At 46.4% G+C, this 24,071-nt stretch overlaps 1 protein-coding gene across 1 annotated transcript; it reads right to left on the reverse strand.

Moving 5' to 3' along the window:
* Positions 1-6,846: 6,846 nt before the first annotated feature.
* LOC147974552 (multicopper oxidase LPR1 homolog 1-like) lies at positions 6,847-9,141 on the reverse strand. The gene is made up of 3 exons (XM_087517567.1): positions 8,816-9,141; positions 7,227-8,708; positions 6,847-7,110 (listed from the first exon to the last, which is right to left on the reverse strand). The coding sequence occupies exons 1-3, from the start codon at positions 9,053-9,055 to the stop codon at positions 7,057-7,059; spliced, it is 1,776 nt and encodes a 591-aa protein (XP_087373693.1). The 5' UTR covers positions 9,056-9,141; the 3' UTR covers positions 6,847-7,056.
* Positions 9,142-24,071: the final 14,930 nt, after the last annotated feature.

A 24,071-nucleotide genomic window follows, 5' to 3' on the forward strand; every position in this document is an offset into this window, starting at 1 on the left:
GAATGTCCTTCCATACATATTATTTGTTCCCCTCCTACCGTGCCTTTTCCATCCAGTCTGCCCTTATGCCGCGATTCAGGAACACCAATCGGCTTAAGGTCAGGAATAAAGTCAATACAAAACTCAATGACCTCCTCATTTTGACGGCCCTTGGAGATGCTTCCTTCTGGCCTAGCACGGTTATGAACATATTTCTTTAAGACTCCCATGAACCTCTGAAAGGGGAACATATTGTGTAAAAATACAAGACCCAAAACGTTAATCTCTTCGCATAGGTGAACTAGGACGTGCGTCATGATGTTGAAGAAGGATGGTGGGAACACCAACTCGAAACTGACAAGACATTGCACCAAATCATTCTCTAACCCTGGTATGATTTCTGGATCGATTACCTTCTGAGAGATTGCATTGAGAAATGCACATAGCTTCACAATGGCTAATCGAACGTTTTCCGGTAGAAGCCCCCTCAATGCAACCGGAAGTAGTTGCATCATAATCACGTGGCAGTCATGAGACTTTAGGTTCTGGAATTTTTCTCTGCCATGTTTATTATTCCCTTTATATTCGACGAGAAGCCAAACAGTACCTTAATACCGAGCAGGCATTCAAAGAAGATTTCCTTCTCTTCTTTGGTAAGAGCGTAGCTTGCATGACCCTGATGTATGCCGTCTTTTCCGTGCATACGTTGCTGGTCCTCTCGTGCCTCAGGTGTATCTTTTGTCTTCCCATACACGCCCAAGAAGCCAAGCAGGGTCACACAAAGATTCTTCGTCACGTGCATCACATCGATTGCGGAGCGGACCTCTAGGTCTTTCCAATAGGGCAGGTCCCAAAATATAGATTTCTTCATCCACATGGGTGCGCGTCCGTCAGCGTCATTCGGAACAGGTTGTCCGCCAGGACCCTTTCCAAAGACCACCTTCAAATCCTTGACCATATCATGTACATCAGCACTAGTACGGTGGCGAGGCTTCGTCCGGTGATCCGCCTCACCTTTGAAATGCTTGCCTTTCTTTCTTACGGGATGCCTGCTCGGAAGAAATCGACGATGTCCCAGGTACACATTCTTCTTACAATTAGCCAAATATATACTGTCGGTATCGCCCAAACAGTGCGTGCATGCGCGGTATCCCTTGTTTGTCTGTCCTGAAAGGTTACTGAGAGCAGGCCAATCATTGATGGTCACGAACAGCAACGCCTTTAGGTCAAATTCTTCCCCCATGTGCTCATCCCACGCACGTACACCTGTTCCATTCCACAGTTGTAAGAGTTCTTCAACTAATGGCCTTCGGTACACATCAATGTCGTTGTCGGGTTGCTTAGGGCCTTGGATGAGCACTGGCATCATAATGAACTTCCGCTTCATGCACAACCAAGGAGGAAGGTTATACAAACATAGAGTCACGGGCCAGGTGCTATGGTTGCTGCTCTGCTCCCCAAAAGGATTAATGCCATCTGCGCTTAGACCAAACCATACGCTCCTTGCGTCATCTGCAAACTCCTTCCCGTACTTTCTTTCGATTTTTCTCCACTGCGACCCGTCAGCGGGTACTCTCAACTTTCCGTCTTTCTTACGGTCTTCTCTGTGCCATCGCATCGCCTTGGCATGCTCTTTGTTTTGGAACAAACGTTTCAACCGTGGTATTATAGGAGCACACCACATCACCTTGGCAGGAATCTTCTTCCTGGGGCGCTCGCCCTCGACATCACCAGGGTCATCGCGGTTGATCTTATAGCGCAATGCACCACATACCGGGCAAGCGTTCAAATCCTCGTACTCACCGCGGTAGAGGATGCAATCATTAGGGCATGCATGTATCTTCTGCACCTCTAACCCTAGAGGGCAGACAGCCGTCTTTGCTTCGTACGTACTCTCGGGCAATTCGTTATCCTTTGGAAGCATATCCTTTATCATTACCAGCAACTTTCCAAATCCCTTGTCAGATACACCATTCTCTGCCTTCCATTGCAGCAATTCCAGTGTGGTGCCCAGCTTTTTCTTGTCACCTACGCAATTCGGGTACAACAATTTTTTGTGATCTTCTAACATGCGCTGCAACTTCTTCTCCAAATCACTTGCGCAGTTTCTCTTTGCATCGGCAATGGCCCGACCTAGATCATCAACGGGCTCATTTGATGCCTCTTCTTTAGCTTCTTCCCGCATTGCCGGCTCAGCTTCTTCCCGCATTACCGGCTCAGCTTCTTCCCCCATTGTTGTATCATCGTATTCAGGGAACCCATGGCCAGGATAGCTGTCGTCGTCCTCTTCTTCTTCATTGTCTTCCATCATAACCCCTCTTTCTCCGTGCTTGGTCCAAACATTATAGTGGGGCATGAAACCGGACTTAAACAGGTGGACGTGAATGGTTCTTGACATAGAGTAATTGTGACCATTCTTACAGCGAGCACATGGACAAGGCATAAAACCATCCGCCCGCTTGTTTGCCTCAGCCGCAAGCAGAAAAGTATGCACGCCCTCAACGAACTGGGGAGAGCATCGGTCATCGTACATCCATTGCCGGCTCATCTTCATTACACAACACCGAATAGACCAAATTAATACAAGTTCATACAACACTTAAATGCAACAAACAAATAACTCTCTAGCTAAAGCATTTAAATGCAACAACAAATACGATCAAGATCGCAACTAAGGTAACAATGGATCCAACAGCATAATGATACCAAGCCTCACTATCGATGGCATATTTCTAATCTTTTTAATCTTCAAGCGCATTTTCTCCATCTTGATCTTATGATCATCGACGACATCGGCAACATGCAACTCTAATTCCATCTTCTCCCCTCAATTCTTTTCAATTTTTCCTTCAAATCCTCGTTTTCTCTTTCAACTAAATTTAACCTCTCGACAATAGGGTCGGTTGGAATTTCCGGTTCAACTACCTCCTACATACAAATATCTATGTCAACTTGATGGGCATAATTTGTCATAAACACGAAATGCAACTAGTTTTAAAAGAGAATATATATACCACATCCGAACCATAACAAGGACGAGGGCCGACGGGGACGGATATCAAAACCATGGCACTATATGTATAACAAACAACGTACGGGTAAGATAATTATACGAGTAACTATATATCCAAATCACACAAACATCAATTTTTATATAAAATTTCATGAACAAGAGGCTCACCACAAGGTGGTGCCGGCGACGTGACGGTGCGGGCGATCGACGGTGGTTACGACGGAGATTTAGAAGGCACTAAGTAAACCACACCTACATATGCAAACTAAGTGTTATTTTTGACCTCAAATTGCATATAAGTCAAATACTAGCACATATATATATATATCCTCCCAAATTACTAAACTCACAAATTAATCACTATATAAAGCATTGCAAGAGCTAATCTAGCAATGAGAGATGAAAGGACAAAGTTGCTAACCTTTGTGATCATTTGAATGGATGGGGGCCTTCAAATCTTGACAAATTTTGGGCAAAATGTGTGATGAGCTTGAGAGGAAGAGGGGAAGAACAGAGAGGAGAGGGGAAAGGGGAAGAACAGAGCGAGCTCGGGTGGACGAAGGGTTTATGTAGGACGACCTTTAGTACCGGTTTGTGCCAAGAACCGGTACTAAAGGGGCTGGAGGGACCCCAGTCTGACAATATCCTGCCACCACTCTCATTAGTACCGGTTCGTGGCACGAACCGGTGCTAAAGGTTCGCCACGAACCGGTACTAATGAAAGCGGCCCGGCTAGCCGTTGGAACCGGCACTAATGTATACATTAGTGCCGGCTCAAATACAAACCGGCACTAATGTGCTTCACGTTTGACCCTTTTTCTACTAGTGAAAATTATTTTCATATTTTATTTATGTTGTATTGTAGATATTGATATTTTATTCTAATAAACATATGTTTGACCATTCACAAAAAATTGTTTGACTTGCACGAAAACTGATGCACCTTATATTCTGGAATGAAGGGTTGACTTACATAAGGGCAAAAAGATAACCTCTTGGTCGCTTAGTAGTGACATATATGATGGAAAAATTAGTCGTTTATTAGTGCATTTTAGAGCAGGCAGGACGAGCTGGTGCAAGACTTGTCGACGCAGGCTACGACTTTGGAGTGCGGACCATGCATTGTCGGCATCAACGCGCGCGCGTGGGGGGGGGGGGGGGGGTGGCTTCATTGAGTGGGGGTGGGCTCCCTCATGTCGTCCATCGCATGAGATGCCACCGGCTAAGCACTCCGTCCAACCCACGTTCTTGTCAAAATACTAAGGCCGAAGGGGCGGGACGACGAAGTGGTTAGTGTTGCAGGCTTCCCAAGCTTCCCAAACAGCGAGGGAGCGATGTTGGCGCGACCTTGTCATTGCTTTGATGTGAGACGTGCATCATCCCTAGCATCCGACTCGTGGGACTCCGTGAGTAAGCATTGTCCTCCTCTGGGAACATGATGCCGACCATCTTGTCATCAATCACATGGCCCTCCTAAGAGGCATCTTGCTCATCGGTAGTGGCTTGTGCCTCATGGGTGGCATCCTCCTCCTCCATTGATGGTGGTAGTTGTGGCTAGGGCTTTGATGGTGGCCATCTCCCACTGCTCGTTCTCTGTTTGGGGCCCGTGGAGCCATGGGGTGGCCGTCTCCCACTGCTCGTTCTCTGTTTGGGGCCGGTGGAGCCATGGGGTGGTCCTCCTCCCGAGGGGGCAGCGAGGTGCATGGTGTCTGCGAAAATAATGCGTGTGGATCGGTCTGGGAGTAAAAGAGGAGAGATCGAGGGGGGAGTGGGGCATCAACAGCCGCCTTTTATAGGCATGCAACATGAAATTGGGGAACGAATGAGTGCGGGAAGGTGAAAATATGACAAACGATGTCAATGGACATGTTCCCCGATGCTTGTAGGACTGGTACATACGACATTATCATTAAGCGAGGAGGACAAAAGGGCTGAAATGGCACTCGTGCCACATTAGACGGGTTTGGGACACGACTCTAAAACAGACCCCTACCTCCAAATATGGAGGCTACGATCCAATTTTTGAAGTGCACTCCATTCATTTCCGGAGCTTCGGGCACTTATGATTGACTTTTTTCCTAACTATAGCCTTCATATTGACGGTTATTATAGAGTCCTCCCCCCCCCCACCCACTGGTCGAATCTGCTAGAGTTGTTGTTGCAACTATGTCTTTTTCAAGGATCGCAAGGGGTTCCACACATACGAAGTACAATTTTAGTGACGTGGAGAAAGGAGAGAAACATTCGTGTACATGGTAGGATTTTCATTTATATCTTGTAGATGGTCATTTTGTTGTCTTGTGGATCTCACAATGAATTATGACCAAAATATAATATTTACATATGCATATAAATTGCATGATCATCCATATTACTGCTTATAGGTTATATTTGTACATGTTTTAAGGGGGAAATGCAAAGATAGACTAATGTTGTGGCTTGTGTAGTTGTGATGATATGAGTCGTCTGCTTCCTCTGATCTAAGAAGGTGCTGCCCCCCCCCCCCCCCCCAAGTGCAAGGGTGTAGTAAGCAACAATTTTCGTCAAGTGGATGATCTTAAGATTTTATCGAACTAGCAGGAATTTGCGATACAATCAATGATCAATATTTGCACACATCAATTACAAAACTGCTTGGATACTGGAGTCGATTTTACGGATCTCGATGGGAACAAGATATTGTGAAGAGGCCGAGTGGCGAGTATAGTGCCATCACTGATTGATCTATTGCCCCCCAATGAAACTAGTCAGCAAGTTGTCAGTCTCACTAGATTTGCCATTTACAAGAATTAAATGTAAGTGTGTATAAAAGATATTGCAACGGAGAAGTAGAAGCAAGGAATTGTAAAAGAGAGCGTTTGATCAAGGTTGAAAGAAATAGAAAGAAGAATGGATTGGGATCCATAGGTTCACTACTGGTTTCCCTCTAAAAGATAGCATGGCATGGTGAACAAATTAGAGGTGGGTATCGATGAAATTGCAGTTTTTATGACTATGACTGTCCATGGCATAGTTAGCATATAAGCACTCACAACCAAACATCTATAAACCATTATTCAACTGCATGTATTGCTAATACTTCACCCAAGACCACTAACCAACATGCATCTTAAAGCATCAAGTAAAAATAGAATATTGCATCAAGTATGATGACATGAAGTAGATGATATATTGTCTTCATCTAGAAGAGGATTTATCGCATGGGCGTGCGGGGGCACCGAGTCCCTCGTGTGTGCTTTTTCTTTTTGGCTTCTGATTTTCAATCTTTTATAATTTTTGAATGAAATGTCCAATTTAAATTATGTTTTCATGTTCGTGTTTCTTGAGACGAGGACTTCTAAATAAGATCCATTTTAAGTACATCTTTAGGAGTTTTTTAAAATCCCGTTAGGTTTCAACCTTTGGAACTTATTATAGGAGATCGACAAAATCATAATTTTTGAACAAATAAAAAGATTGAATTTTCAACTATGAACTTGGTACGAGCGACCGAGAAAATCACAAGTTCCAGATGCAAAATCGTAAATTTCAACAATAAAAAATTAAAACTTACCCTCGTGCGGGATCCAACTACTTTGTGGATCGAGATGCAATTGAGTGGCCGGGGAGGGCTTGTCAGGTGCGTGCCTAGGGATGCAGGCGGGCATCCCGCATAAGCCCGCATAAACATGAGGTTAGTTTAAGCTAAGCTAAATCTAACAGGAGGAATTATAACTAAGCTCACATATTTTGACTTGGAAGCGGGGCGGATCGGGCGCCGCTCTGCATCCCAATGCGTGCCCCTGTGACTTTTTGGTTTTCACCCTTAGGTTTAAAAGACAATTACATAATCATCTCCTTATCTTAGTGGCACCTACACAATAAAATATTTTTCCATTTTCTGTCACCGCAATAGATTTTTGCAAGGTTGACCTCATCTGTCATACACAACTCCCTCTTGAAGATGACTGTTTTCTTATTATTTGCAACTGTATGTGTCTTAAAGTCAGATTTCTACTACGATTTTGCTGCAGAAGTGGCTATTTCTCATTTGTCTTAGAAAAATAGCAAAACCGAGGCGATAATTATCTGATGAGCTTTAGCGGGCGAATCATGGCATTGTCCTCATGATCCAAAATCTGCGAGTAAAAGCAACAAAACGTCAATGGTCTACGTCTTGGCAAGTTTTTTTTTTCGAGCTGTACGTTGGCAAGTAATTGTTGTACTTGTAACTTTGTAAGTGATTAATACGTACGTGACAGTGATAGACGTAGCCAGGCTCGGCCGTGGCGTCGAACGGGTAGGCCTCGCCGGTGTCCACCATCAGGAACTTGACCACGACCGTCGTCACGTACCCCGGCGCCATCTTCCCCACGTTCTTCCACGCCCTCTCGTGCTCCGGCACGGCCACCGCGTCCCCGGCGGCGTGCCCGCTCACGTTGCACCTGCCCGCGTCGTTGAGCCTGGCCATGCAGTCCTTGAACTCGTCCAGCCCGACGAGCCCCCGGGCGCGCACCGCCTGGAACGTGGCCAGGTGGAGGTGCAGCGGGTGGTCGTCCGGCGTCAGGTTGACCACCTCCCACACCTCCGTCGCCCCCACGCGCGGCGTCTCCGTCGCCGGGTCCTCCAGCCGCTTCCCGTTGATGTACATATGCGTCGGGCCGCCCGTCGCGCCGTCGTCGTACTCGTACATCACGATGTATCGCTTTCTTGTCGCCTCTTCCTCGGCGACCTTCGCGTGGTACTCCAGCAGCCTCGCCGGCACCCTGGAGTGGTCCCTTGTCTTCGCTGGCTCGACGATGAACTTCATCACCTTGCCGGAGAGGCGGCCCGGCGCGTTGCCGTCGGGGAACGGGTACGGCGCCGTGTTCACCAGCTCCACCTCCCCCTCGGGCGCGTAGTTGGAGGACCCGTCGTCGTCGGAGAAGTCGACGACGACGTCGAACGACTCGGACACGCCGACCAAGACGTGGGTGGCGGTGACCGGCCTGGGCAGGTAGCTGGTGTCGGAGCCGACGACGTGGAAGGGGAGGCCGTTGCTCAGCGAGAGGTTGAAGTAGCGCGCGTTGCTGGCGTTGATGAGGCGGAAGCGGTAGCGGCGGCGGGCGACGGGGAGGAACGGCCACGCCTTGCCGTTGACGGTGATGGCGTCGCCGAAGTACTCGGGCTGCCACTGCGGGTGTACGCGCGGGTTGTTGCCGGTGGAGTTCATGTAGAGGGAGCCGTCGGCGTAGAAGCTGCGGTCGGCGAGCACGAGCACGCGGTCGAACTCGTCGCCGCAGGGGAGGCCGAGCGGCCACTCGACCGCCGGATTGCGGATGACGTAGGCGCCAAGGAGGCCGGCGAGGAGGTTGGCGCGGGTGAGGCCAAGAGCGTGGTCGTGGTACCAGAGGACGCCGGGGGACTGCACGTTCGGGTACACGTACGTCGGCGTCGTCCACTTGGCGCCGGTCTCGCGGAAGCCGGCGGTGAACCAGGCGAAGGCGGTGCCGTCGGACTGCGGCGGGTGGACGCCGCCGTGGAGGTGGACGACGGTCGGGACGCCGCCGTGCCTGGGGTCGGCGACGGGCACGGTGGGGTCCCACGGAAGGATGTGGTTCTCCGGCAGGTGGTTCTCCCACGTCACTGACAGAGGGACCCCTTGCAAGGCCTCGATCGTGGGCCCGGGGAAGGTGGCGCTCTCCGCCGACTCTCCGAACACGAACACGGTGGTCGCCGGCAGGTCGCGGTGGAATTTCTGCACGCATGCGTCCACAGTCCACACACACGAGGTGAGCCGGCGAGGTGACCAAGTGAAGTAACCACGCCGTACATACATACACAAATACTAGAAGAACAGCGTACCCATTTCTTTCGGTACATCCCGACGGCGAGGTGCACCGGCGTGGCGCGGCCGCGTTCCATTGAGTAGCCGCGTACCTTGGGCATCTGGGGGAGCCTGTCGACGTACATTTCCAGCGAGCCGGCGACCTCCTCCAGCGTGTCCTCCGACGCGGGCGGCGGCGGCCTGGTCCCGGCCGCGAGGCCGGCGAGCACGAGAAGGACGGCGAGCGCCGTCTTGCCGAGCATTCCTCCGTCCGGCATGAATGTAGATGTAGCTTCCTCTACAACAAGCCAATTTTCTCAAGGCAGAAACACTCACTATGCCAGTGCATGCGTGCAATATATGGTGAGCTGCCAAGTGCTGTCCGTGTCATGATGCAAGAAACAAATAATGTGATGAGTGCACTATGTTATCTAGCTAGTTTTGGTGAGCATCTATTTGCATGCTGATGTGTGGAGCTTCCACTAGCTACCCTTTCCCCTTTTTCTTTTGTCGGTATGTTTGGCTGGTGCCAAAATTTGCCCTACCAACATTTTTGTCTCTTACTTGGTTGGTTGTCAAAATTTTGGTTGCGTATGAAATCTTGCAAGCTCTCCTCTCCGTCTCTTTACAAAATCTTGCCAATTTTTTGGGTCAGCAAAGGTTCAAGGAATCTCTAGCAAATGTTTTGGCGCGTTGGCTATTTCCCAGTTGCCTGAAAACGCAATTCAGATCAGTCGATTTTGTTTGGCACCCGAGGTCAAGACATCAAGAGCAAGCCGGAGCCGGCGATGACTTGGCTGACCTCGGCGCCACATGCGTAGGCGAATCAGAGGTTTGATGGTATATTGAGTGCACGTGTGCGGGAGTGTTGCCGACGACGGAATCGTGGCGGGCTATAAAGGATGGCCAGGATGACATCAGGGCGGTGGCTCGGGCAGGGCAGGCGCGAGGTGTTTGCGGTAGTACCATCAGGCGTGGGTGGCCGGTGCAGACAGTTGGGTCAATGGTACAAGAGGTGGGGCTGCGACTTGAGGAGGAAGACGACTGGGTCAGTTGGAGGTTTGAAGGCATTGCAATACAAAGGAGGAAAATGGTTGGTTGCGAAAACAAAAACCTGCACCACTAAGTTATTCTCCTTCCATCCCAAAATAAATGTTACTGATTTAGCACAACTTTATACTAACTTGGTCGATAAAGCTAAGCAATGCTATAAACACGATAAAGCTAAGCAATGCTATAAACACAAATCAGGAGAGTATGTGAGGAAGAAACCACAGGTTACAAAGCTGGGTTTCTGAGAAGATAGGGCATTGTTCAAAAATATAGGTATGTTTTTTGTATAATTTACTCTTAATTGTTGAGGCGTTTGTACAAGTGGTTCTTTCCTCCTATGTACTCCCTCCGTTTTTTTGTACTTTGTGTATAAAATTTGGTCAAAGTCGAACTACATAAAATTTGATCAAATTTATATCAAGAAATATGAACATCTGCAATACCCAAACCCTTATTTCCGGAGAAGATTTTGCTCTCATGTTTCACCACTTGATCGGTAGCAACCCGACAATAAATGGGGTATGGACATGTGTAGTATTTTTCTGGGCTCCCGGGGCACAGATTTCCATGGTGACTATAAGTATTCATTCCAAATTTTGCTCTCACGTTTCACCACTTGGTCGATAGCAACCTAAGAATAAATGGGGTATGGGCACGTGTATTTTTTGGGGCTCCTGGGGTGTAGATTTCCCCGGTGAGTGTACGTATTCATTTCAAATTTTTGCAACGTGATTTGCATGTTTGTGTGTGGGTCATGTCGTTCTGTTGACCTGACTGCGTGCGTTTTTTCCCTTCTTTTTTATGACTTTTTCTTATCAGTAAAAATCGGACCAATTGGAGGCTGAGACGCCAATTACTTGCAGTGTTTGCGATTGGTGCATCGGCCGCTGGATGTCGCCTGCAGCGGAATTTGATTTGACTACGTCCTACTTGTCGTTATCCGGCTGTATCTTGCCGCTTCCGTCTTACCATCACTGTGCCCTTTGATATTTTCCCCTAGAATCGAAAAGTGTATCTCAAGTTTTGGTGGATTGTTGGTTCTCGATATTGACTCTATGACATAAGAATATATCAGAATGTAAGAGCTAGAGGCTCGATTGTTCGAAGCCGACTTGTTAAATCTAAGGTTGTGATTTTTCTCAATACATGCATGATGATCTGCTTGCCTATGATATGTTTAGCTAAAACATGAAGATCTATTTATTTAAAAGGTTCCATCCAACTCAAAATAAATATTATTAAAAGGTTCCATTAAACCAACGGTACTTTTGTTTCCCCCGAAAAATCGTACTTTTGTTTCTTTGTGAACCTTTTTGCGATCTCTTTAGTTTGTTCCCCATTGTGCTTTTAGTAGATATTTTACTGTCCTAAATAACATATGCCAACAAAATCACTCTCCCAGAAAGATGTCAATATAATGCAAATTTTGAAAATGGATTTTGGTGCCATTAAAGACAAGTTGTTAGCAAGTGCAACTACTAGCTGATACGTCAGTTCATTCAATTGGTCGGGGACCAGAAGCATCAAAGCCGTGCATGGTATGTATATGTACTAGTGGATGGGGCGCGCCTCCTGTGCGGTCCTTTGTGCACTTGCCTTGGCGGTAACGTTGTGAACGTGCATGGGCATGCTAGAATAGCTTGGGTGTTAAAATATAAATAGAGTTAAACAAGCTTACCAGATAAATGTTCAATCATCAGGCATAGCAAGGTTAGCTCCATATTATTAGATAGGTGACAGTCTTACAAGGTTGATGATAAAGCACATCACTGAATTGAAATCAAAGCCTAACATGCTCCAAAAGACACATGATCTCCAAAAGAGAAGCAGAATCTTTGCAGAACTTGCCTTAGCTAGGTCACACTGTTGAGGAACGTAGTAATTTCAAAAAATTTCCTACGCACACGCAAGATCATGGTGATGCATAGCAACGAGAGGAGAGAGTGTTGTCTACGTACCCTCGTAGACCGAAGCGGAAGCGTTGACGCAACGTAGAGGAAGTAGTCGTACGTCTTTCCGGTCCAACCGATCCAAGCACCGTTACTCCGGCACCTCCGAGTTCTTGACACACGTATAGCTTGATGACGCACCCCGGGCTCCGATCCAGCAAAGCTTCGGGGAGGAGTTTCGTCAGCACGACGGCGTGGTGACGATCTTGATGTTTAACCGTCGCAGGGCTTCGCCTAAGCACCGCTACAATATGATCGAGGTGTAATATCATGAAGGGGGGCACCGCACACGGCTAAGGAACGATCACGAAGATCAACTTGTGTGTTCTAGGGTGCCCCCTGCCCCCGTATATAAAGGAGCAAGGGGGAGGCCAGCCGGCCCTTGGGTGCGCCAAGGAGAGGAGGGGAGTCCTCCTCCTAGTGGGAGTAGGACTCCCCTTTCCTAGTCCAACTAGGAATAGGGAGGGGGAAGGAAAGAGAGGGAGAGGGAGAGGGAAAGGGGCCCGCGCCCCCCCTCCTAGTCCTATTCGGACTCCCCATGAGGGGGGGCGCGCCACCTCCTGGGCTGCTGCCCTCTCTCTCCCCTCAGGCCCAATAAGGCCCATTACTTCCACGGGGGGTTCCGGTAACCCCTCCGGCACTCCGGTTTTATCCGAAATCACCCGGAACAATTCCGGTGTCCGAATATAGTCGTCCAATATATCGATCTTTATGTCTCGACCATTTCGAGACTCCTCATCATGTCCATGATCACATCCGGGACTCCGAACAACCTTCGGTACATCAAAATACATAAACTCATAATAACTGTCATCGTAACGTTAAGCGTGCGGACCCTACGGTTCGAGAACAATGTAGACATGACCGAGATACGTCTCCGGTCAATAACCAATAGCGGGACCTGGATGCCCATATTGGCTCCTACATATTCTACGAAGATCTTTATCGGTCAGACCGCATAACAACATACGGTGTTCCCTTTGTCATCGGTATGTTACTTGCCCGAGATCCGATCGTCGGTATCCAATACCTAGTTCAATCTCGTTATCGGCAAGTCTCTTTACTCGTTCCGTAATACATCATCTCACAACTAACACATTAGTTGTAATGCTTGCAAGGATTATGTGATGTGCATTACCGAGAGGGCCCAGAGATACCTCTCCGACATTCGGAGTGACAAATCCTAATCTTGAAATACGCCAACCCAACAAGTACCTTTGGAGACACCTGTAGAGCACCTTTATGATCATCCAGTTACGTTGTGACGTTTGGTAGCACACAAAGTGTTCCTCCGGTAAACGGGAGTTGCATAATCTCATAGTCATAGGAACATGTATAAGTCATGAAGAAAGCAATAGCAACATACTAAACGATCGGGTGCTAAGCTAATGGAATGGGTCATGTCAATCAGATCATTCAACTAATGATGTGACCTCATTAATCAATTAACAACTCTTTGTTCATGGTTAGGAAACATAACCATCTTTGATTAACGAGCTAGTCAAGTAGAGGCATACTAGTGACACTCTGTTTGTTTATATATTCACACATGTATTATGTTTCCGGTTAATACAATTCTAGCATGAATAATAAACATTTATCATGATATATGAGGAAATAAATAATAACTTTATTATTGCCTCTAGGGCATATTTCCTTCAGTCTCCCACTTGCACTAGAGTCAATAATCTAGATTACACAGTAATGATACTAACACCCATGGAGCCTTGGTGCCGATCATGTTTTGCTCGTGGAAGAGGCTTAGTCAACGGGTCTACTACATTCAGATCCGTATGTATCTTGCAAATCTCTATGTCTCCCACCTGGACTAGATCCCGGATGGAATTGAAGCGTCTCTTGATGTGCTTGGTTCTCTTGTGAAATCTGGATTCCTTTGCCAAGGCAATTGCACCAGTATTGTCACAAAAGATTTTCATTGGACCCGATGCACCAGGTATGACACCTAGATCAGATATGAACTCCTTCATCCAGACTCCTTCGTTTGCTGCTTCCGAAGCAGCTATGTACTCCGCTTCACATGTAGATCCCGCCACGACGCTTTGTTTAGAACTGCACCAACTGACAGCTCCACCGTTTAATGTAAACACGTATCCGGTTTGCGATTTAGAATCGTCCGGATCAGTGTCAAAGCTTGCATCAACGTAACCGTTTACGATGAGCTCTTTGTCACCTCCATATACGAGAAACATATCCTTAGTCCTTTTCAGGTACTTCAGGATGTTCTTGACCGCTGTCCAGTGATCCACTCCTGGATTACTTTGGTACCTCCCTGCTAAACTTATAGCAAGGCACACATCAGGTCTGGTACACAGCATTGCATACATGATAGAGCCTATGGCTGAAGCATAGGGAACATCTTTCATTTTCTCTATATCTTCTGCAGTGGTCGGGCTTTGAATCTTACTCAATTTCACACCTTGTAACACAGGCAAGAACCCTTTCTTTGCTTGATCCATTTTGAACTTCTTCAAAATCTTGTCAAGGTATGTGCTTTATGAAAGTCCAATTAAGCGTCTTGATCTATCTCTACAGATCTTTATGCCTAATATGTAAGCAGCTTCACCGAGGTCTTTCATTGAAAAACTCTTATTCAAGTATCCCTTTATGCTATCCAGAAATTCTATATCATTTCCAATCAGTAATATGTCATCCACATATAATATCAGAAATGCTACAGAGCTCCCACTCACTTTCTTGTAAATACAGACTTCTCCAAAAGTCTGTATAAAACCAAATGCTTTGATCACACTATCAAAGCGTTTATTCCAACTCCGAGAGGCTTGCACCAGTCCATAAATGGATCGCTGGAGCTTGCACTCTTTGTTAGCTCCCTTTGGATCGACAAAACCTTCCGGTTGCATCATATACAACTCTTCTTCCATAAATTCATTCAGGAATGGAGTTTTGACATCCATCTGCCAAATTTCATAATCATAAAATGCGGCAATTGCTAACATGATTCGGACAGACTTAAGCATCGCTACGGGTGAGAAGGTCTCATCGTAGTCAACCCCTTGAACTTGTCGAAAACCTTTTGCGACAAGTCGAGCTTTTATAGACAGTAATATTACCGTCAGCGTCAGTCTTCTCCTTGAAGATCCATTTATTCTCAATTGCTTGCCGATCATCGGGCAAGTCAACCAAAGTCCATACTTTGTTCTCATACATGGATCCCATCTCAGATTTCATGGCTTCAAGCCATTTTGCAGAATCTGGGCTCACCATCGCTTCTTCATAGTTCGTAGGTTCATCATGATCTAGCAGCATGATTTCCAGAACAGGATTACCGTACCACTCTGGTGTGGATCTTACTCTGGTTGATCTACGAGGTTCAGTAGTATCTTGTCCTGAAGTTTCATGATCATTATCATTAGCTTCCTCACTAATTGGTGTAGGTGTCGCAGAAACATTTTTCTGTGATGTACTACTTTCCAATAAGGGAGCAAGTACAGTTACCTCATCAAGTTCTACTTTCCTCCCACTCACATCTTTCGAGAGAAACTCCTTCTCCAGAAAGTTTCCGAATTTAGCAACAAAAGTCTTGCCTTCAGATCTGTGATAGAAGGTGTATCCAATAGTTTCCTTTGGATATCCTATGAAGACACATTTCTCCGATTTGGCTTCGAGCTTATCAGGTTGAAACTTTTTCACATAAGCATCGCAGCCCCAAACTTTCAGAAACGACAACTTTGGTTTCTTGCCAAACCATAGTTTATAAGGCGTCGTCTCAGCGGATTTCGATGGTGCCCTATTCAACGTGAATGCGGCCATCTCTAAAGCATAACCCCAAAACGATAGCGGTAAATCAGTAAGAGACATCATAGGTCGCACCATATCTAGTAAAGTACGATTACGACGTTCGAACACACCATTACGCTGTGGTGTTCCAGGTGGCATGAGTTGTGAAACTATTCCACAATTTTTCAAATGTACACCAAACTCGTAACTCAAATATTCTCCTCGACGATCAGATCGTAGAAACTTTATTTTCTTGTTACGATAATTTTCATCTTCACTCTGAAATTCTTTGAACTTTTCAAATGTTTCAGACTTATGTTTCATTAAGTAGATATACCCATATCTTCTTAAGTCATCTGTGAAGGTGAGAAAATAACGATATCCGCCACGAGCCTTAATATTCATCGGACCACATATATCTGTATGTATGATTTCCAACAATCTTTTGCTCTCTCCATAGTACCGGAGAACGGTGTTTTAGTCATATTGCCCATGAGGCACGGTTCGCAAGTACCAAGTGATTCATAATCAAGTGGTTCCAAAAGTCCATCAGTATGGAGTTTCTTCATGCGCTTTACACCGATATGACCTAAACGGCAGTGCCACAAATAAGTTGCACCATCATTATCAACTCTGCATCTTTTGGCTTCAACATTATGAATATGTGTATCACTACTATCGAGATTCAATAAGAATAGACCACTCTTCAAGGGTGCATGACCATAAAAGATATTACTCATATAAATAGAACAACCATTATTCTCTGATTTAAATGAATAACCGTCTCGCATTAAACAAGATCCAGATATAATGTTCATGCTCAACGCTGGCACCAAATAACAATTATTTAGGTCTAATACTAATCCCGAAGGTAGATGTAGAGGTAGCGTGCCGACCACGATCACATCGACTTTGGAACCGTTTCCCACGCGCATCGTCACCTCGTCCTTAGCCAATCTTCGCTTAATCCGTAGTCCCTGTTTCGAGTTGCAAATATTAGCAACAGAACCAGTATCAAATACCCAGGTGCTACTGCGAGCATTAGTAAGGTACACATCAATAACATGTATATCACATATACCTTTGTTCACCTTGCCATCCTTCTTATTGAAGGAAATATGCCCTAGAGGCAATAATAAAGTTATTATTTATTTCCTTATATCATGATAAAATTTTATTATTCATGCTAGAATTGTATTAACCGGAAACATAATACATGTGTGAATACACAGACAAACAGAGTGTCACTAGTATGCCTCTACTTGACTAGCTCGTTAATCAAAGATGGTTATGTTTCCTAACCATGGACAAAGAGTTGTCTTTTGATTAACGGGATCACATCATTAGTTGAATGATCTGATTGACATGACCCATTTCATTAGCTTAGCACCCGATTGTTTAGTATGTTGCTATTGCTTTCTTCATGACTTATACATGTTCCTATGACTATGAGATTATGCAACTCCCGTGTGCCGAAGGAACACTTTGTGTGCTACCAAACGTCACAACATAACTGGGTGATTATAAAGGAGCTCTACAGGTGTCTCCAAAGGTACATGTTGGGTTGGCGTATTTCGAGATTAGGATTTGTCACTCCGAATGTCGGAGAGGTATCTCTGGGCCCTCTCGGTGATGCACATCACTTAAGCCTTGCAAGCATTGCAACTAATGAGTTAGTTGCGGGATGATGTATTACGGAACGAGTAAAGAGACTTGCCGGTAACGAGATTGAACTAGGTACTGGATACCGACGATCAAATCTCAGGCAAGTAACATACCGATGACAAAGGGAACAACGTATGTTGTTATGCGGTCTGACCGATAAAGATCTTCGTAGAATATGTAGGAGCCAATATGGGCATCCAGGTCCCGCTATTGGTTATTGACCGTAGACGTGTCTCGGTCATGTCTACATTGTTCTCGAACCGTAGGGTCCGCACGCTTAAGGTTTCGATGACAGTTATATTATGAGTTTATGAGTTTTGATGTACCGAAGGAGTTCGGAGTCCCGGATGAGATCGGGGACATGACGAGGAGTCTCGAAATGGTTGAGACGTAAAGATCGATATATTGGACGACTATATTCGGACTTTGGAAAGGTTTCGAGTGATTCGGGTATTTTTCGGAGTACCGGAGAGTTACGGGAATTCGCCGGGAGAAGTATTGGGCCTTATTGGGCCATACGGGAAAGAGAGAGGGGCTGCCCAGGGCAGGCCGCGCGCCTCCCCAAGGCCTAGTCCGAATTGGACTAGGGGGAGGGGCTGCGCCCCCTCCTTCCTTCCCTTCTCCCTTCCCCTTCCTTGTCTCCTACTCCTAATACATGGAAGGACTCCTAGTTGGACTAGGAAAGGGGGAATCCTACTCCCGGTGGGAGTAGGACTCCCCTAGGGCGCGCCATAGAGAGGGCCGGCCCTTCCCTCCTCCACTCCTTTATATACGGGGGCAGGGGGCACCCCATAGACACACAAGTTGATCTTCGTGATCGTTCCTTAGCCGTGTGCGGTGCCCCCCTCCACGATATTACACCTCAGTCATATTGTAGCGGTGCTTAGGCGAAGCCCTGCGACGGTTGAACATCAAGATCGTCACCACGCCGTCGTGCTGACGGAACTCCTCCCCGAAGCTTTGCTGGATCGGAGCCCGGGGAGTGTCATCGAGCTGAACGTGTGCCAAGAACTCGGAGGTGCCGGAGTAACGGTGCTTGGATCGGTTGGACCGGGAAGACGTACGACTACTTCCTCTACGTTGCGTCAACGCTTCTGCTTCGGTCTACGAGGGTACGTAGACAACACTCTCCCATCTCGTTGCTATGCATCACCATGATCTTGCGTGTGCGTAGGAAATTTTTTGAAATTACTACGTTCCCCAACAGTGGCATCCGAGCCTAGGTTTTATGCGTTGATGTAATATGCACGAGTAGAACACAAGTGAGTTGTGGGCGATATAAGTCATACTGCTTACCAGCATGTCACACTTTGGTTCGGCGGTATTGTTGGATGAAGCGGCCCGGACCGACATTACGCGTACGCTTACGCGAGACTGGTTCTACCGACGTGCTTTGCACACAGGTGGCTGGCGGGTGTCAGTTTATCCAACTATAGTTGAACCGAGTGTGGCTACGCCCGGTCCTTGCGAAGGTTAAAACAGCACCAACTTGACAAACTATCGTTGTGGTTTTTGATGCGTAGGTAAGAACGGTTCTTGCTAAGCCCGTAGCAGCCACGTAAAACTTGCAACAACAAAGTAGAGGACGTCTAACTTGTTTTTGCAGGGCATGTTGTGATGTGATATGGTCAAGACGTGATGAGATATAAGTTGTTGTATGAGATGATCATGTTTTGTTGAAGTTATCAGCAACTGGCAAAATCCTTATGGTTGTCTCTCTATTGCATAAGATGCAAGCGTCCAATAATTGCTTTACTTTATCGCTATGCGATAGCAATAGTTGCAAGAGCAATTGTTGGCGAGACGACCACGTGACGACACATTAATATAGATCAAGATGATGGAGATCATGGTGTCATGCCGGTGACGATATAGATCATGACAGTACTTTGGAGATGGAGATCAAAGAAGCAAGATGATGATGGCCATATCATGTCACATATTTTGATTGCATATGATGTTTATCTTTTATACATCTTATTTTTGCTTAGTTTGACGGTAGCATTTTAAGATGATCTCTCACTAATTATCAAGAAGTGTTCTCCCTGAGTATGCACCGTTGCGAAAGTTCTTCGTGCTGAGACACCACGTGATGATCGGGTGTGATAGGCTCTACGTTCAAATACAACGGGTGCAAAACAGTTGCACACGCGGAATACTCAGGTTATACTTGACGAGCCAAGCATATACAGATATAGCCTCGGAACACGGAGACCGAAAGGTCGAGCGTGAATCATATAGTAGATATGATCAACATAGTGATGTTCACCAATGAAACTGCTCCATCTCACATGATGATCAGACATGGTTTAGTTGATTTGGATCACGTGATCACTTAGAGGATTAGAGGGATGTCTATCTAAGTGGGAGTTCTTAAGTAATATGATTAATTGAACTTGAATTTATCATGAACTTAGTCCTGGTAGTATTTTGCAAATTATGTTGTAGATCAATAGCTCGCGTTGTTGCTTCCTTGTGTTTATTTTGATATGTTCCTAGAGAAAATTGTGTTGAAAGATGTTAGTAGCAATGATGCGGATTGGATCCGTGATCTGAGGTTTATCCTCATTGCTGCACAGAGGAATTATGTCCTTGATGCACCGCTAGGTGACAGACCTATTGCAGGAGCAGATGCTGACGTTACGAACGTTTGGCTAGCTAAGTATGATGACTACTTGATAGTTTAGTGCACCATGCTTAACGGCTTAGAATCGGGACTTCAAAGACGTTTTGAACGTCATGGACCATATGAGATGTTCCAGGAGTTGAAGTTAATATTTCAAGCAAATACCCGAGTTGAGAGATATGAAGTCTCCAACAAGTTCTATAGCTAAAAGATGGAGGAGAATCGCTCAACTAGTGAGCATGTGCTCAGATTGTCTGGGTACTACAATCGCTTGAATCAAGTGGGAGTTGATCTTCCAGATAAGATAGTGATTGACAGAATTCTCTAGTCACCATCACCAAGTTAGTAGAACTTCGTGATGAACTATAGTATGCAAGGGATGACGAAAACGAATCCCGAGGTTTTCATGATGATGAAATCGATGAAGGTAGAAATCAAGAAAGAGCATCAAGTGTTGATGGTTGACAAGATCACTAGTTTCAAGAAAAGGGCAAAGTGTCGATATATTGGACGACTATATTCGGACTTCGGAAAGGTTCCGAGTGATTCGGGTATTTTTCGGAGTACCGGAGAGTTACGGGAATTCGCCGGGAGAAGTATTGGGCCTTATTGGGCCATACGGGAAAGAGGGAGGGGCTGCCCAGGGCAGGCCGCGCGCCTCCCCAAGGCCTAGTCCGAATTGGACTAGGGGAGGGGTTGCGCCCCCTCCTTCCTTCCCTTCTCCCTTCCCCTTCCTTGTCTCCTACTCCTAATACATGGAAGGACTCCTAGTTGGACTAGGAAAGGGGGAATCCTACTCCCGGTGGGAGTAGGACTCCCCTAGGGCGCGCCATAGAGAGGGCCGGCCCTCCCCTCCTCCACTCCTTTATATACGGGGGCAGGGGGCACCCCATAGACACACAAGTTGATCTTTGTGATCGTTCCTTAGCCGTGTGCGGTGCCCCCCTCCACGATATTACACCTCAGTCATATTGTAGCGGTGCTTAGGCGAAGCCCTGCGACGGTTGAACATCAAGATCGTCACCATGCCGTCGTGCTGACAGAACTCCTCCCCGAAGCTTTGCTGGATCGGAGCCCAGGGAGTGTCATCGAGCTAAACATGTGCCAAGAACTCGGAGGTGCCGGAGTAACGGTGCTTGGATCGGTTGGACCGGGAAGACGTACGACTACTTCCTCTACGTTGCGTCAACGCTTCCACTTCGGTCTACGAGGGTACGTAGATAACACTCTCCCATCTCGTTGCTATGCATCACCATGATCTTGCGTGTGCATAGGAAATTTTTTGAAATTACTACGTTCCCCAACAGTGGCATCCGAGCCTAGGTTTTATGCGTTGATGTAATATGCACGAGTAGAACACAAGTGAGTTGTGGGCGATATAAGTCATACTGCTTACCAGCATGTCACACTTTGGTTCGGCGGTATTGTTGGATGAAGCGGCCCGGACCGACATTACGCGTACGCTTACGCGAGACTGGTTCTACCGACGTGCTTTGCACACAGGTGGCTGGCGGGTGTCAGTTTATCCAACTATAGTTGAACCGAGTGTGGCTACGCCCGGTCCTTGCGAAGGTTAAAACAGCACCAACTTGACAAACTATCGTTGTGGTTTTTGATGCGTAGGTAAGAACGGTTCTTGCTAAGCCCGTAGCAGCCACGTAAAACTTGCAACAACAAAGTAGAGGACGTCTAACTTGTTTTTGCAGGGCATGTTGTGATGTGATATGGTCAAGACGTGATGAGATATAAGTTGTTGTATGAGATGATCATGTTTTGTTGAAGTTATCAGCAACTGGCAAAATCCTTATGGTTGTCTCTCTATTGCATAAGATGCAAGCGTCCAATAATTGCTTTACTTTATCGCTATGCGATAGCAATAGTTGCAAGAGCAATTGTTGGCGAGACGACCACGTGACGACACATTAATATAGATCAAGATGATGGAGATCATGGTGTCATGCCGGTGACGATATAGATCATGACAGTACTTTGGAGATGGAGATCAAAGAAGCAAGATGATGATGGCCATATCATGTCACATATTTTGATTGCATATGATGTTTATCTTTTATACATCTTATTTTTGCTTAGTTTGACGGTAGCATTTTAAGATGATCTCTCACTAATTATCAAGAAGTGTTCTCCCTGAGTATGCACCGTTGCGAAAGTTCTTCGTGCTGAGACACCACGTGATGATCGGGTGTGATAGGCTCTACGTTCAAATACAACGGGTGCAAAACAGTTGCACACGCGGAATACTCAGGTTATACTTGACGAGCCAAGCATATACAGATATAGCCTCGGAACACGGAGACCGAAAGGTCGAGCGTGAATCATATAGTAGATATGATCAACATAGTGATGTTCACCAATGAAACTGCTCCATCTCACGTGATGATCGGGCATGGTTTAGTTGATTTGGATCATGTGATCACTTAGAGGATTAGAGGGATGTCTATCTAAGTGGGAGTTCTTAAGTAATATGATTAATTGAACTTAAATTTATCATGAACTTAGTCCTGGTAGTATTTTGCAAATTATGTTGTAGATCAATAGCTCGCGTTGTTGCTTCCTTGTGTTTATTTTGATATGTTCCTAGAGAAAATTGTGTTGAAAGATGTTAGTAGCAATGATGCGGATTGGATCCGTGATCTGAGGTTTATCCTCATTGCTGCACAGAGGAATTATGTCCTTGATGCACCGCTAGGTGACAGACCTATTGCAGGAGCAGATGCTGATGTTACGAACGTTTGGCTAGCTAAATATGATGACTACTTGATAGTTTAGTGCACCATGCTTAACGGCTTAGAATCGGGACTTCAAAGACGTTTTGAACGTCATGGACCATATGAGATGTTCCAGGAGTTGAAGTTAATATTTCAAGCAAATACCCGAGTTGAGAGATATGAAGTCTCCAACAAGTTCTATAGCTAAAAGATGGAGGAGAATCGCTCAACTAGTGAGCATGTGCTCAGATTGTCTGGGTACTACAATCGCTTGAATCAAGTGGGAGTTAATCTTCCAGATAAGATAGTGATTGACAGAATTCTCTAGTCACCATCACCAAGTTAGTAGAACTTCGTGATGAACTATAGTATGCAAGGGATGACGAAAACGAATCCCGAGGTTTTCATGATGATGAAATCAATGAAGGTAGAAATCAAGAAAGAGCATCAAGTATTGATGGTTGACAAGATCACTAGTTTCAAGAAAAGGGCAAAGTGTCGATATATTGGACGACTATATTCGGACTTCGGAAAGGTTCCGAGTGATTCGGGTATTTTTTGAAGTACCGGAGAGTTACGGGAATTCGCCGGGAGAAGTATTGGGCCTTATTGGGCCATACGGGAAAGAGGGAGGGGCTGCCCAGGGCAGGCCGCGCGCCTCCCCAAGGCCTAGTCCGAATTGGACTAGGGGAGGGGTTGCGCCCCCTCCTTCCTTCCCTTCTCCCTTCCCCTTCCTTGTCTCCTACTCCTAATACATGGAAGGACTCCTAGTTGGACTAGGAAAGGGGGAATCCTACTCCCGGTGGGAGTAGGACTCCCCTAGGGCGCGCCATAGAGAGGGCCGGCCCTCCCCTCCTCCACTCCTTTATATACGGGGGCAGGGGGCACCCCATAGACACACAAGTTGATCTTTGTGATCGTTCCTTAGCCGTGTGCGGTGCCCCCCTCCACGATATTACACCTCAGTCATATTGTAGCGGTGCTTAGGCGAAGCCCTGCGACGGTTGAACATCAAGATCGTCACCACGCCGTCGTGCTGACGGAACTCCTCCCCGAAGCTTTGCTGGATCGGAGCCCGGGGAGTGTCATCGAGCTGAACGTGTGCCAAGAACTCGGAGGTGCCGGAGTAACGGTGCTTGGATCGGTTGGACCGGGAAGACGTACGACTACTTCCTCTACGTTGCGTCAACGCTTCCGCTTCGGTCTACGAGGGTACGTAGACAACACTCTCCCATCTCGTTGCTATGCATCACCATGATCTTGCGTGTGCGTAGAAATTTTTTTGAAATTACTACGTTCCCCAACACTTATCCGCCAAATACTTGGGGCAGTTCCGTTTCCAGTGACCAGTCTGCTTGCAGTAGAAGCACTCAGTTTCAGGCTTAGGTCCAGACTTGGGTTTCTTCTCTTGAGCAGCAACTTGCTTGCCGTTCTTCTTGAAGTTCCCCTTCTTCTTCCCTTTGCCCTTTTTCTTGAAACTAGTGGTCTTGTTGACCATCAACACTTGATGCTCCTT

This window comes from Triticum urartu, chromosome 4A (assembly GCF_056163025.1).
Source record: "Triticum urartu cultivar PI428250 chromosome 4A, HENAU_Tu73, whole genome shotgun sequence".
NCBI classification, from domain to species: Eukaryota; Viridiplantae; Streptophyta; class Magnoliopsida; order Poales; family Poaceae; genus Triticum; species Triticum urartu.